At 45.4% G+C, this 15,949-nt stretch overlaps 1 protein-coding gene across 4 annotated transcripts in view; it reads left to right on the top strand.

The window, feature by feature from the left end:
* The window catches only part of col4a4 (collagen, type IV, alpha 4), a 58,891-nt gene that overhangs the window by 13,665 nt on the left and 29,277 nt on the right, over nucleotides 1-15,949 (top strand). For all 4 annotated transcript variants that reach the window (XM_014408984.3, XM_076873519.1, XM_076873520.1 and 1 more), the window contains 18 exons: nucleotides 5,255-5,326; nucleotides 8,791-8,925; nucleotides 9,225-9,269; nucleotides 9,365-9,481; nucleotides 11,260-11,328; nucleotides 11,401-11,436; nucleotides 11,541-11,603; nucleotides 12,238-12,273; nucleotides 12,384-12,425; nucleotides 12,705-12,785; nucleotides 12,957-13,001; nucleotides 13,268-13,330; nucleotides 13,440-13,484; nucleotides 13,568-13,621; nucleotides 14,158-14,218; nucleotides 14,299-14,403; nucleotides 15,335-15,490; nucleotides 15,640-15,729. In XM_014408984.3, the coding sequence (XP_014264470.2) occupies nucleotides 5,255-5,326; nucleotides 8,791-8,925; nucleotides 9,225-9,269; nucleotides 9,365-9,481; nucleotides 11,260-11,328; nucleotides 11,401-11,436; nucleotides 11,541-11,603; nucleotides 12,238-12,273; nucleotides 12,384-12,425; nucleotides 12,705-12,785; nucleotides 12,957-13,001; nucleotides 13,268-13,330; nucleotides 13,440-13,484; nucleotides 13,568-13,621; nucleotides 14,158-14,218; nucleotides 14,299-14,403; nucleotides 15,335-15,490; nucleotides 15,640-15,729 (1,315 nt within the window). The remainder of the gene's footprint in view (nucleotides 1-5,254; nucleotides 5,327-8,790; nucleotides 8,926-9,224; nucleotides 9,270-9,364; nucleotides 9,482-11,259; nucleotides 11,329-11,400; nucleotides 11,437-11,540; nucleotides 11,604-12,237; nucleotides 12,274-12,383; nucleotides 12,426-12,704; nucleotides 12,786-12,956; nucleotides 13,002-13,267; nucleotides 13,331-13,439; nucleotides 13,485-13,567; nucleotides 13,622-14,157; nucleotides 14,219-14,298; nucleotides 14,404-15,334; nucleotides 15,491-15,639; nucleotides 15,730-15,949) is intronic.

The raw sequence follows: 15,949 nt of genomic DNA, 5'->3' as shown, positions 1-15,949 counted from the left end.
ATAGTGCAGCATAAATGGAGGTGGATGGAAGGACGATGGTTTGGGAGACGTTCAGTCCTGACAGCAGATAAAGTGATAGCAGTCACATTCCTGCTGATAGCCACGCCTCACTGATAACCTAGTTTACACAACGCTGCAGGAATGCGGCTGCTAACACAAACACTGCTGCCTGCTGAGAAACTCGCTGTCTGGGGCCCACAGAGGAAAAAAAAACACACTGACTACATCAACAGGGACACTCGGTGTGGGATGTGTGAAGAGCGAACATCCTGGATCAGGTCCTACTGTTCTGCCCGATGACCCCTCAGAGCACAGCCACATCAGTGCATTTGTGTTTAATCTTTCAGCACGAAGTGCAATCAAACATCGGGGGTGTTTGTAGGATTTCTGCATGGGATTTCACAGGACAGGAGTCTGTGAATAGACAGACACTTTATTGATCCCACAGCGAATAGTGTCGTGGAGAAAGTGTCAGACGAGATCGTGGGTTTGAAGCTGTGAATTGAAGGGTCAATGCTGGATGTCATCAGTGTGTATGCCCCACAGGTTGGAGATCAGGTAGAAGACAGAGACATTGGGGAGGAAGTTGGTCAAAGTGGTAGAGAGTGGTGGTAGTGGAGGTGGGGTTGGGGGTGATTTCAATGGACAGGTGAACAGGGCTGATGAAAAGCTGTTGTGTAGGTGTGGTGTTAAGGAGAGACATGCAGGAGGGCAGTATGTTTATTTACACAGCACCAAACAACAGTCGCCTCAAGGTGCTTCATATTGTAATGTCGACCCTACAATAACACATACAGAGGAAAACCCAACAATCACATGACCCCCTATGAGCAGCACTTTGGCAACAGTGGGAAGGAAAAACTCCCTTTTAACAGGAAGAAACCTCCAGCAGAACCAGGCTCAGGGAGGGGCGGGGCCATCTGCTGCAAACTGAAGGAGTGTCACCGTGTCTTTTTGGATCAGAGAAAGATCAGAGAAAGCAGGTGATTGGTTGCTGAGAGAGGAACTGTGCTACTGCATTAGGAAGTATATGAGGGTGCTGCAGTATGAGGACAGAGGCGAGGCGTGAGGGACAGATGGGTCGACCAGTAAGTTCAGAATCCGTGGACTATGTTTGCAGATGACACTGTGATCTGTAGTGAGAGCAGAGAGCAGTTGGAGGAGATCCTGCAGAGAAGAGGAACGAAAGAAGACGGAATACATGTGTCTGAATGAGACGGAGACAGAAGGAGAGGCAAAGACGAAGGAGCAGAGGGTCAACAAAGCAAGGGACTGAGCTGAAGTTACAGAGCTGAAGCTGTTCAGATGTTCACTGGGTCTATGAAGGGGAGTCGGAGAGCCTGAGATCGTTTGCACATGTGCATATGATAGACCTGCCAGGCAGCAGGAAAAGAGAAGATTGATGGATGTGGTGAAGAGGGTTGGTGTGACAGAGGGGGATTCTGGGACATGGTGACCTGTAAAGGCAGCAGCTAGAAGAAGATGAATGAAAGCATGTCAGAGTGTAAATACTAGCCTGTGCCGTCCAAGGTGTCCAGGATGGTAACGTCTGTTCTGTCTGCAGGACAGAAAACCAGGACATCCGGGTCTTTTTGTCTTTATGACATGCGCTGTGCGACTGATTTGTGTCACTGGCTTTCATAAATGAAGAAAACTCGACATTCAAGGCTTCTTCAAAGAGTGAGGCCAAAGTGATGCCATATGAGGACAGTGAGGTGAAAAACAATCAGACAGCTGGGTATGAAACTAGCTAAAGGCGATTTGACTGAATGGTGTCGAACTGTGTTCATTTTGTCAAGGAAGAAATCCAGAAGGTCGCAGCGTTGGCTCAGGTAGCAGTGACAGAAGTATTATTCAGTCTATTTGGTTTGTGCGTATTGTTTGTGAGGTCGCCTTTCAGTCTTATTTATGTTCTGGTTGTATTCGTCCTGTCAATAAAAATCACAAATTAGAAAACAGAAAAGCAAACTGCAGCGTGCAGTTGACCGCTTGTGTTTGTAACTAGAGGACAGCGAGGACCATAAAAAGCCCGAAATACAAAAAAATTAATTTAAAGCAGGACCAAGTTACAATATCACAGATACTCTGTTATTTTACTGAACACATGTACATAAACAGTATTTATGGAATATTGAAACATTAATATTCTTGAAACATGTACAGATTGTTTTCACGACCTTGTGCTGGTTACTATGCAACCCTGACAATATATACAAGTACGGCTATTCATCTGCACATGTTCCCTAATATCTGTTATAAATAACAACAAAGTAGCTTACATGAGTGGATTTATGCACACTCAGCGCTACACTGTAGAAGAGCAGCTATTGGTCAAGTCCAAGAATCGGCCAATCATAGAGCCGATAGCATCAACCCTATTTTCTCAAACAGGCACAGAGACTGTGAGTCCGAGGCTTTAAGAGCACATGTAACCTGACAAACACGTGTTTAAGAGTCTGGCGTGAGGGCCTGTCAGTGAGGCGTCTGAGGGCAGCACCACATCCTCCACTCACCTGTTGGAGCACCAATCACCGTGAAATCCTCAGTCGCTGTCCGTGGTCCTGAAATTCCAGCAGTTTATTTTGAGTGGAATTAAAGTTTATTAAGGAAAAAAATGTGTTTCTAAAGTTTATTGACGTAAACGCATTGATTAGACTGACGTCCGTCTAACTCATTTAAAGTGCTGCAGTCGAGTTAAACACATGAATCAAACAATATTGGATCTTTTGTTTTCTTGCAGGGTCTAAATTTCAGTATAAAGCACCTTGAAGCAACTATGATTTTGTGCCACATAAATAAATAAATGAATTGAACTGAATTCATTTTCTATGCATTAATGAGGGAATGATCATCATCTGTGTCCATGATACTACTCGATTACTTTTGAGCCTTTGAATGGGGAGCTGTGTATGAAATGACTGCAGCTCCTAAAATAATATTGCAATACTTCTTTTTTCAGACCTTCAGTGTAAAAGTCTGCATGTTTTTGATTAGTTTCCTGTGTGTACAGAGGCGAAATGACCAAAGCAACCATGTAGCTGGCTAAATGGACCTGATTGTGCTGTGAAACTCTGAATCCACCTGAGACTGGTTTGCCAGAGGTTGTGTTCCCATTGCTCAAAGTTCATATTGCTGCTCTGCAGTCAGGATAGTTTTTGTTCGAATTTGAGCTCAATTTCAAACCACGTAGTTTAATAAAAGGTGCACAGGTTGGTCACAGAGCGATTTATTAAGATCAATGAAGATCAGGTGTGATTATTTTTATAGGTGCACTTGTACTGCTTCAATAGTTATGTCACAGAGGTTACAAGTTTATTTACACGTCTAACTGTGAGCACACAGGTCGTGTCTGTAAATGCACTGGAACACGAGCCTCTGGCTTGTTCTAGAGTTTAAATCTCCCTTTTCTGTCACATCAATCTGAACATCTGAACATCTGTTCTCATTGAAAGAATCGGTCAGGAAAAATTGGAGCGTGATTGTCGCTGACGTGATCTGATAAACACACACAGTCAGCTGTCTGCTTCCTGAGAATCTCAGATGCTTGTCTTTCTGTCTGACTTGTGTTTACATTCCTCACTGTCTGAACAGAAAATAAAAACAGTGCTGCGGTCGGAGCATCAATAGACAGAAACCAAGTCTAAAAGCACACAACAGGTTGAGTCCTTTCATTCTAACAAATACTATGTTATTGACTTAGACCCAGTTGACCAATGTCAGTTTAACTCTTTATTTATTCAAGCAAAACTTGAACTCAAGTAATAACACTTTGAATATTTCAACACAGGGCCTGAGCAGGGGGGCGGTTCCCTGGTTGTACCGGGGCTCCCTGGGTCAGCTTCATTCTGTTGAGTGTTCAGTGCTCACGATGCACCAAGATTCGGTTCTACGGTGGGCAGATTTTCTTCGAGAGGGAACTGTAGATACAGAGCATCAGGTTTTATATTTTAGGGCCGTAGGTGATGATGAAATTGAACCTAGCAGAAAGTAGTTACCTGTTGCCTGTTGGGAGTTGAACTTTTAAGCTGATTGGAGGTAGGAGGATAGATTTTTATGAGCAGTCCAGGTTATGAAGGCATCCTCCTGTAACCAGCGCCTCCACTCCTCAGCTAGCTCTCAGTTAACAGCATCGTAATCCTGATGTGTGGCTTCTGTGTTTAAGCCAAGAAGACGGAGTAGAGCAGAGACAATGTGAAACTTGAGACCACAAGTTGAAGAGGTTCAGTTTGATGGGACACACAGCTGAGCGCAGAGACAGGAACTCCCAAAGGCTTAATTGCATCATCTAGTTGCTCTTTTACGCACTGGAATCTGTAAAGGCTTGGAAAGGTAAGAGGTCCTGGAAAAACTGAGCTAAGCATGGAAGTAGGGAGTTGCAAGCGAGGATGCGAGTCTTGTAAGTTCCGCCCACTAGTAACCCCACATTTCCTGATGGGCACAAACACCAAGGATGGCCCCAAAAATACAGACCTTCACTTCAGCCTTCCTTTGCCGTTCTTCAGCCATCCAGCTGCACGTTCTTCCAGATGTTTACCAGAAGCGGCTGATGGAAATGAGGGGATAAGGTAACTAATGACGGGTTTAGTTGTGCCCTTTCTGGCTCACTCATGCAGAATTTATCAAGTTTAACTACCAACAAAATCAGGGACTCAAGGGAAGATCATCACAAGAAGCTACAGCAAGTAGCGTTTAAGAAGTACTAGAAGAAAAGATTAGAAGAGGACAAATCCCTCTAAATGCTGCAGAGTGACGAGGTGATGGCAGAAGAGTGACACTGAGTGGATGCTTCGGCTGGGCTTTTGAATCCGTAGATGATGAAGATGAGAGACAGATGTGCTGGATGAAACTGTCGTTGGCCCAAACTGTGATATGCTAACAGCAGGTCCCTCCCAGCCTATAAAAACAGGAAGCAATCCGCGCTGCTGGAGCCTCTGCTGGACGTCGGAGGGACTGCATCTTTTTCAGGGCTGGAGATTAATACTTTCAGATGCTACACAAAGCTGCAGGTACAAGCTGAACCAGATTATTCCTTCCTACCTCTGAAGCCTGCTTTATGTTGTTGCTCTCATGAATGGTTGTGCCTCGACTCCTGTAACCTGGTGCGTGACACGGTCAGCATAAACACGAGTGCTGCTCTTTGTTGGTCTTTACTGCAACTACAGTGATGGCGTCAGCTGAGCTGAGGTGATGTCTTATTATGATACAGTGATGTCATGGTGATGTCATGTAATATTGTTGTTCTCTTTTTTTCCAGGGTGACCTGTCTGAGCCATGTGGTGGGCGGGACTGCTCCACCTGTCAGTGTTTCCCAGCCAAGGGAGCAAGGGTGAGACTCCGCCCACTAACTCTGACACACACGAACAGCAGCGAACCACAGCGCAGCTGCACACTCTTCAGTGTCAACAAACCTCAGACTCCTTCAGTGGCAGCTCAGGACACACACACACACACACACACACACACACACACACACACACACACACACACACAGAGTGAAATGAGGAGCTGTTTGAGGAGTGCTGGTGTTAAATTACCAGCTGTTTACCTTAAACTGACTCAGCAGATTACTCACACACATGCATGTTTTCATCACTTCAGAGGACTTGCTTGAATTTCTTTGCACTTAACTGAACCTTGAACCTGAGTTTTCACCCTAAATTGAAATGATTCCGATTATAAGGACCTTTATTCCCAACAGGGAGCATGTCCCCGCAGGTCAGTTATCCCAGCCCGGGATAGCGTTGTGCTGTAACTGCTGTTAGAGCTCGTGGTCGTCAGGACTGAGGCTCGTTTGTACGTTATGATGAATTAATTCAAACCGCTGATGTAACATCACATGACAATCAGCTGATCAAGTTAACAACAGCAATAAGAACAACATGTATCTGTCAGACTGTCGTCCAGCTTCACACTGACCTCCTGTGTGTGTGTGTGCGCGTGTGTGTGTGTTTGTACAGCTGGGGGCAGTAGACAGGCAGAGAGGATTGTGGGAAGGCGTCTGTCCCAGTGATTTCACGCTGAGCGGTTTAAGAGAAAGGAGGATGGAGAGAGGACTAACAGAGATCACAGCTGTCACATCTCATCACACACACACACTCACACACACTCACACACACTCACACACACACACACACACACACACACTCACACTTACAGACACACACACACACACACACTCACACACACACACACTCACACACACTCACACACACACACACACACACACACACACACACACACACACACACACACACTCACACTTACAGACACACACACACACACACACTCACACACACACACACTCACACACACTCACACACACACACACACACACACACACACACACACACACACACACTCACACTTACAGACACACACACACACACACACACACTCACACACACACACACAGGATTGACGGATTCACCCAAACCAATCGGTTTTGATTATAAACACAGAGTATCAATAAGTTTGTATTGGTGTATCTGATCAATGGTCAGATAACATCAGGGATCATAAACATCTCGATGCTGGAGACAAACAGAGCTCTAACTAACACTGGACACAGGGGAGTTTTAGTCAAGACGTCAAACTTTATTTGTACATCAGGTAAAAATGGAAGCAACTGTATGATGTGTGCAGATACGTGAATCATTACAGTCGTTACAAAACTCTGTGGTCACTGTTGCAACAGAAGCTGTGGAGACACCTGGTGTCTCCACAGCTTCTGTTGTGAACAAAAACACTCCGATTTCGGTCACTGTTGCAACACCTGATCCACTACAGTTACATTACTGTGATGCAGCTTTGCAGCCAGATCATGCGATAAACACACTGACCTCCTTCTCCTCACCTGCCCAGGTGACTCGGTCTGTACATGCTCACCATGTATTCTTCTTGGCTTTTATGCTTGTTTTGCTCTCGTAAGGCCTCATTACCTCACAGATATTCATGTTTCCTCAGCCGGAAACTACACACCTCTGAACGAATGACCTAGTTTCAGAAAAGCATCTGTTTTCATCACATGGCCCAAACGCAGCCTTGTAGTTAAAGTGGATCTAGTGGATCTCCTGGTCCAGAGGTGCATCTTCATATTAAGCGTGTTTCTAATAATGAGCTCAGACGTGTTCGGTCGTCCCTGTGAGTGAAAACCTCGGCCTGCTAGTAACACTCCATGTTTCCTATTCTTGTATTTGCGATATCATCTAAAGGAAATAATCCCTAATATGATTATCTGAGGCTCCACTTCCAAGTCCAGAAATAAGAATAAGAAAAGGCTCTGGAAATGCAGCAGAGCGTTAAAGTGAAACTGCACTGAGGGTCGCCATCACTCAGCTTAACAACAGGCTTACAAACCAAGTGTACACAAAGTGAGGGCGACAAGACGGCACCTGTCACAGGTACGCGCCGCTCCCTTTATCCTGGAACGCTCTCTGCTTTTACTCAGTTTGAACCACAAGGGGCTGAGTCTATGCAGTAAATCTGACCTTTGACCTTGTTTCCTGTGCACATGTGTGGATGTGGCTGTGGACAGTGCTGTGCCTTTGACACACTCATTTCTGAATCTTTTATGATAAGCAGTCCAAACCCCTCGTGGCAGTTTGTGTGTGTGTGTGGGGGGGGGGGGGGGGGGGGGGGGGTGTCATTGTTCTGGTGCCACGCCGCCCTCAAATGGTCAGATAACAGCATTACACATGTGGGACTCGAATGCACCAACATCTGGATTAAACCATACGAAGTCCACCCGCTCTGCCATCAGTGCTGCGATTCATAAAGAGTCCGTCTCAGGTTCAGTTACGCTCCTGATTGTTTTATATGTTCTTATACTTTCTGACAGGCGACGCTTTACACCATGAGCCAGCTTGTTAATGTGACGTGTATTTAATGAGGAACTGATATGACAAAGAATGATTTACAGTTCTCTTAGTTTGTTTGTCGGCTTCGTGTTTCTCGAGTGATAAGGATTCAGATAAGATGGGGCCTGATTATTTAAGACCTTGTATGTGAGCAGCAGGATTTTGAATTGTGGATTTAACAGGAAGCCAAAACAGGAGAAATCTGCTCTCTTTCTAGTCCCTGTCAGGACTCTTGCTGCAGCATTTTGGATTAGCTGAAGGCTTTCAGGGAGTTTTTTGGACTTCCTGATAATAATGAATTACAGTCGTCCAGCCTGGAAGTAATAAATGCATGAACTAGATTTTCAGCGTCACTCTGAGACAGGATATTTCTAACTTTAGAGATGTTGCACAAATGGAAGAAAGCAGTCTTACATATTTGTTTAATATGTGCATTGAAGGACATGTCCTGGTCAAAAATGACTCCAAGGTTCCTCACAGCGTTACTGGAGGCCAAGGTAATGCCATCCAGAGTAAGAATCTGGTTAGATACCATATTTCTAGGCTTTTCAGGGCCGAGTACAATAACCTCAGTTTGATCTGAATTAAGAAGCAGAAAGTTAGCGGCCATCCAGGTCTTTATGTCTTTAAGACATTCCTGCAGTTTAACTCATTGGTGTGTGTTATCTGGCTTCATGGACAGATAGAGCTGGGTGTCATCTGCATAGCAGTGTAAATGTATGCTATGTCTTCTAATGATGCTGCCTAAGGGAAGCATGTATAATGTAAACAGAATTGGTCCTGGTATTTTTTAGAAGTGGTGCTTGCTGTAGTGACAGAGCGTCGGGATCAGGTGGCCTAGAAGAGCTCTCGATAGAAACCTGATGTTGTTCATGTTTTCTATTAAGATTTATTCAGTTTTTAAAGGATTAACAAGTGTCTTTGTGTCCTGCAGGGTGCTCCTGGTTCTCTGGGTCTGCGGGGCCCTAATGGACCCATGGGCTTCCCGGGTCCTCAGGGGCCTCCAGGAGAGAAAGGCCAGAGAGGAGATGAGGGGCCAACAGGAGCTGCAGGCCTGAAAGGACATATGGTGAAGGAACATGGTTTCTGCCCTCAGGGTTGTACTGCAACGCAGCTTTAACAGAGTCAGGCTTTCTGTGTTAGCAGCTCTCTCGGTCAGCTGAGCACCTTCACTCAGAGACATCACCAGAGGAGCTTTACACATAGACCATCCAAACTGAAAACATAGTTTGCTTTGTAGTACACCCCTCTGAAGACGAGATACTGTTTCTGTTGTCTGACCAATCGGAGCTCTGTTAGGCCTCACATGGTATCTGAGGAGCTGTGTGGAGAACAGTTTAACCGTCTGCTTGTTGTTTACGGTTTCAGGGATCTCTTGGTGTTCCTGGTTTTCCAGGTTTGGATGGAGTTCCGGTAAGAAGCCCCGCCCCTCTCAGCCTCTTAGCTCAGTCAGCTGTGACCTAGTGATGTCCCGCTCTCGGCATCAGTTTATGTGTTTGTGTGTCCAGGGACACCCGGGACCTGCTGGAGGTCCAGGACATCCAGGTCTGGATGGATGTAATGGAACTAGAGGAGAGAAAGGGAAAGCTGGACTTCTGGGAGAACAAGGACGTGACGGAGAACTGGTCAGAAATGACAGTAACACTGATAGCAAACACTTCACTGTGGAGGGCAAGAAAGGCCACAGTAAAAATAATCAGAGCTGGAGAAACGTTCAGTTTTCCAGAATCCAGATTTTAGAGTCCTGAGAGAACAAGGACGAGGTTTTCTCGTCTTACACTGCTGTGAGCCTGTGTGTGGATAGTTGAGTGTGCTGCAGTACAGCGGGATGCAAACGTTAACCTTGTTCATAGTCATTATTTTCCTGTATAAATCGTTGTTACAATAAAAACTGTCAGTTAAATATATCATACAGGAGACGCACACAGTGATGTTTGAGAAGTGAAATGAAGTTTATTGAATTTATGTGTGCAAGAATTGTTTAAACAAAATCAGGCAGGTGCATAAATCTGTTGTCATTTTATTGATTCCAAACCTTCAGAACTAATTATTGGAACTCAAATTGTCTCGGTAAGCTCAGTGACCCCTGACCTACATACACAGGTGAAAACAATAATGAGAAAGAGTATTTAAGGGGGTCAATTTAAGTTTCCCTCTTTTAATTTCCTCTGAAGTGTAGCAACACGGGGGTCTCAGAACAACTGTCAGATGACCTGAAGACAAAGACTGTTCAGCATCATGGTGGGAAGGACACAGAAAGCTGCCTCAGAGATTTAAGCCGTCTGTCTCCACAGTTAGGAGCATATTGAGACAATGGAAGACCACAGGCTCAGTTCAAGTTAAGGCTGGAAATGTCAGACCGAGAAACATCTCAGACAGACAGAAGCGACGGTGAGAACAGTCAGAGTCGACCCACAGACCAGCACCAAAGACCTGCAACATCATGTTGCAGCAGATGGAACCATTCGGTGCACTTTACACAAGGAGATGCTGCATGTGAGAGTGATGCAGAGGAAGCCTTTGCTCCGCCCACAGCACAAACAGAGCTGCTTGAGGTTTGCTGAAGCACATTTGGACAAACCAGCTTCATTCTGGAATAAGCTGCTGTGGACTGATGAAACTAAAACTGAGTTATTTGGGCATAACAAGGAGCGCTATCCATGGAGGGAAAAGAGCACAGCATTCCCAGAAAAACACCTGCTGCCTCCAGTAAAATATGGTGGTGGTTCCATCATGCTGTGGGGCTGTGTGGCCAGTGCAGGGACTAGGAATCCTGTCAGAGTTGAGGGACACATGGATTCCACTCAGTATCAGCAGATTCTGGAGAATCGGAGACAAAGCTGAAGCTGCGCCGGGGCTGGATCTTTCAACAAGACAACGACCGAGACACTGCTCAAAATCCACTAAAGCTTTCATGCAGAGGAACAAGTACAACGTTCTGGAACGTTCATCTCAGCCCAGACCTGAATATTATTGAAACCTGTGCTGTGAGTTAAAGAGAGCTGTTGATGCTCGGAAGCCATCAAACCTGAATGAACGAGAGATGTTTAGTAAAGAGGAATCGTCCAAAATACCTTCAACCACAATCCAGACTCTCAGTGGAGCTCACAGGAAGCGTTTAGAGGCTGCAGAAGGCGGATCTGCTAAATATTGATTTCATCTCTTTTTTTGTGGAGCCCAAATTTATGCACCTGCCTGATTTTGTTTAAACAATTATTGCACACTTACTGTAAATCCAATAAACTTGTGTCTCCTGTATGATATATTTAACTGATATTTTTTATTGTAACAACGATTTATACAGGAAAATAATGACTATTAACAAGGCTGCCCAAACCTTTGCCTCCCACTGTATCTTTGGTCCAGTACTATTTGACCATCGCTGTGGTGTTTAATTCTTCAGGGTTTTCCAGGACCGAAAGGATATCCAGGAGATCAGGCGGTGTATTTCATCCGTAACCCTGGAGTGACTGTAAGTACACTTGTACTGCTGCAGGTTAGGATCAGGATTTGGCTTATTAATCAAAGCTTTTCTGTTTGACAGGGAGATGCTGGGCCCAGTGGACATCCCGGTCTGTGGGTGAGTAAACAAACTGTCATGTGACACACATGCCAGCGGGTTTACAGGGAGGAAGCGTTCACTTGTAGTGCTCCTCCTTCAGGTTTCTGTCTGTCTGTCTGCAGGGTGAGCAGGGCCTCTCGGGATCGAAGGGAGCACTGGGTTCTCCAGGACCAAAAGGCCAAGACGTGAGTCACCACTTAACATTTACTGCTTGAAGAAAGTAATCTGGTGTCACGTGTTCAAGTTGAGGACAGTTAAAGGGACCTGGTCTCGGGTTTCTGCTGTTCCACGTTGGGGTTTTGAAGCACAGATATAACCTGTATGGGAGTCTTGATGCATGCTTGATCATCCAGTAAATGAACACTGCTCAAACTTCCCTGTCCAGGATGTTACGTCCTCATCATTGAAGGTCCACTGGCCTGACGAGGTGGCTCTTCTGTGTTGTAGCCAGAGGTTGTTTGGTTTCCCTGATGTATAAATCCTGCACTTAATCGCGTACACTATGTTACTCTGTTTGTGTCGGGGACCCGATCCTTGGGGTGGACACATTTTTGGCGCAGCGTGTTTTGGGGTTTAAAAGCCACAGAGACGCCGTGTTTAGAAAAACTGCGCCTCAGCTCCCTGTATGGAGCCAGACTGGGTGTTGCAGGGGCTCAAAAACTTCAAGTTATAACGTTTTTGGCTTTACATTATGTCTCTCCATTAAAATTAAGCTACACAAGAAGTTGGAGACTGTTTTTTGTACAACTTACAAATTCAGCTGAGAAACAAAGAATTATTTTATTAATTGCAATAATGAAGTCTTTGCTGTCTGTGCAGGGCGTACCTGGAAGCCCGGGTTCTCGAGGTCCACCCGTAAGTAATGTGCACGTAGTAGAGGCTAGCATTGTGAATACCGTCAGAGTAATTTGAAAGACTGCGTTTTCTGACCTTTTATTTCAGAATTTGTTGTTTGTGCATTTCAGGGGGAAAGAGGTCGATCTCTGCCTGGACAGAAAGGAGATGAGGTACAACCACGCCCCCTTTCTTTTAACTGAATCAGCAGCTCGTGAACAGCCTGTCGCGCGAGGCAATGGCGCTGTGCAAAAGTCACATTAGATTACGCGTTTGGGGCAGAGCTCTGTCACATTCTTCTGTTTGACTGATTTACCTTCTGTTTTCATTTCACTGCAAACTGTATAAATTGCACTTCACCATTGACAATTACTGCAGTAATAGAGCAGCAAGAGCAACGCATCAGTACTGTGTAGTATGTGCCGTGCTGTAGCAGTTTGTGTGGTCCACAGGGGGATCAGGGTTTGCAGGGACCTCCGGGGCCCTTTGAGTATGTTGACCCTCCCGAAGACCTCTACATCAAAGGAGACAAAGTAGGTGGAGCCTCACTCTGTTACAGCCTATCAGATGGCACATTTAAGGGGACTTCCTGTTTTCTGTTAAACTTTAAATAGCAAATGTTGCAAATGTTGATTTCTGATATCTCTTGTTGTTGGGAGGCTTTGCTCTCGGTTTTCTCACGCTGGATATGTTGGATATTTCAGGGCTCCCGGGGGGTTAAAGGAGTCTGTGGAATTGACGGACAGCTGGTAGGTTAAATATCTTATTTAGGAACTTGAAGTTCTCTTTGTTGTTCGATTCTTGGGCACCAGGCTCACTTGAAGGTTAGGATTCTCCCGATTTATGGAGTTCAGGACTATCGCTCATCCTGAAAATTGTCATCTGTAATCTCGTGTTTGAAGGATACTCAGCTGCCGTTTTTAAACCCCACTTGGTTGTTGTGCCCCACATCTCCAAATATCATTTTAGTAGCACTGTTACTGATCAGATATTTTTTATTGAATTGTGGTCTCAGGGTCTGAATGGGTCACCTGGGATGGAAGGGGAGAAGGGGATTTTGGGGCTTCCTGGACCAAGGGTAAGATGTGCGATCAATATTAAGCAGTTTTGATCAGACTATAGACTTTAATTAGACTTCAGATGTCATCAATCTTTGAGGTATTGATGCTGAACGAACTGTGTTTCAGGGACTCCCTGGACAACCTGGTCTGCATGGGAACAAAGGAGTTAAGGTTGGTCAAAGCAGAAGATTCCTGTTTCTACTTCTGTGCTGTTCCTCGGATCATCAGGTCTGGTTTTTCTTTGGTGTTTTCAGGGAATCCAAGGAAGCTCAGGACTCCCAGGTCTGATTGGACGAAATGGTCCTAAGGTCAGTCTGTTTCCTGTATATTTTATGTCACTGTGGATAAAAGCAAAGCTTCCCATCCATCCCAACTAAACACTAGGAACCAGGGAACAAGGAGCACAGAGCATTGTAGCACACCACGACAAAGGGCGAGAGAAGGCTCGGAAAATGTATGCAAAAGGTAACGAGGGCAAAACGAGCAGGAAGTTAACCAGAAGACCAGTAAAATGGTCCACAGACAGGTGCAGCGTCTGCATCACTGAAATTCATCCATCGTGAAAAGGACTCTGAGATTCTTGAAGTCCTACACTTTGAGCAGTTATCTGTCCATGACCTCGGACGTCTGATCTCTACCGCGCAGCTGCAGACCTCCCCGCTGCGGGGTCACCCCCTGGCCAGCAGAGCCAGATCAGCAGTAAAAACCAGCACTGAAACCTTTCGCCCATTCACAGACGTAGATGTTCTGTTACTAGAAGCTGTGAACCCGATGATCTGGTTAGTATCATGTAAACAAAATGACCTCAGTAAAGATAAAGCTGTCGTGTTCTGTGTGTTCTCAGGGCGAAAGGGGAGATCCCGGGCCTCCAGGCAACCCCCGGGAGGAAGACATCACGTACACGGGTATGGATCAGTGCACCAATCAATCAGCTCTTTCACAATTCTTCTTCTCTGGTGTCCAATGACTACTTTATGTCTTCTAGGTCAAGTTGGGGATCCCGGGTCACCCGGCCCGCACGGCCTTAATGGAGACAGGGGGCGGATGGGAATACCCGGCCCCCCAGGACCGCCTGGCAGATCAATAGTTGGTGAGTACCTGCATATTTTACTGTTTCTGTAGCGATGTGAGCTGGCAAACATCTCAGCACAGCGCGATGACACAGGTGAAACATCTTTATATGATGGAAAAATACGCTATCACTGAGTATTGGAGATCTTTCCTGACAGATATAAATCATCATCAGAAAAACCGTCTGGCATAAAGTTCTGTCAAATCAAAAAAGGGAAAGCTTCCTGCTGTGGATAAAGGAGCAGAGTCTGGGTCAGAGGGTGGGTGAGGTGGTGCTTCCTACCTGATGTTCAAATGGTCTCAAACTTTAAAATCGTATCGGAGAGTTTTTTAAGATTTTACGCGCTATTACGAGTTTGTGTAGTCAGATTACAAATGGGATGAGACCACAACGTTGGGTCATTATCTACCACTTTGGGGGGTTTAATGATGATGAAGTTGGCGAGGTGGTCTGAGACTCATGAGGCCAGATTTAAGGTGGTAGCAGCCTGATGTAAGGCAGTATGAGGTTGCTGTGGTGAGATTATTTGAAGAAGTCAGCTTCTTGTTACTTTCAGTTGCTGAACACATCTACATAATGCACGTCTTCATCCTGTCTCGTCCACAATACTCTGACTCGTAACTTGAAGCTGGTATTCAATACCCTCTGCACAATCCACTTCTTCTAGTTTTATATCTCCTGGAGATTTTTTATATTCTTATAAATGCACCATGGGGGGCTTGGGGTGAAACGGCATTTCGGTGCGCTGTACACTGCGTATACTGGACAATAAAGACCTCGACTCTTGAATCTTGAATGAATCTTAAAGTTGAGCTACGGTGATTCAAGTGTCATGGTTAGATTTAAGGTGGTATGAACTTGATTAGAGGCAGCATAGCGGTGCTGTGGTAAGAAGGATGTTTTCTGCTCATGTTTAAGGTAGTATGATAGTTTTTGTTGTTTTCTTCAGGACTGCCGGGAGTTGTAGGTCAGAAGGGAGTTCCAGGATGCAAGGGGGTCAGAGGAGATCCAGGTCAGATCTCTACAGAGAAACCCACACCTGGAGAACCTGGAAAACCAGGGCGCCGTGGATTCAGAGGACATAAAGGACAGCAAGGTGTTCCAGGTACCAGACAACAGTGTTTGTCTCTTAGTGTTGTACACCTGTAGGTGCCTGCAGGGTCAGACTGCAGATATTAACAGCAGGTATGGGATGTGTCACTGTCCCAGTTGATTTTTTTTCTCAATAATCTGACTTCCTGTTTGTCTTTAAAGGTACCTACTGTCTCCCTGGAGCCTCAGGACCACGTGGGGACCCAGGTGTGCTCGGACCCACGGGGTTTCAGGGCTCACTGGGAATTAAAGGTCAGTTGTTGGAGACATTGACTGAAATTGTGACTTTTACACCAGTTAAAGGTTTAGAGGGTGGAAGACTGATGAGCTGCTTTTAACCTTAATGTGAAATATGTGCACACTCAGGCCACGTCACATTACCACAGTTTGCGTTTGCTAAATGGGGAAAGAAGAGATTAAAAAGATGAACAATGCTTTTGGCTTTTGTCCCACGATCAGTCAACAGTTTTGT

The sequence above is a fragment of the Maylandia zebra genome, linkage group LG14 (genome assembly GCF_041146795.1).
Source record: "Maylandia zebra isolate NMK-2024a linkage group LG14, Mzebra_GT3a, whole genome shotgun sequence".
Lineage (NCBI taxonomy): Eukaryota > Metazoa > Chordata > Actinopteri > Cichliformes > Cichlidae > Maylandia > Maylandia zebra.
This window is presented reverse-complemented; position numbering and strand designations above follow the sequence as displayed.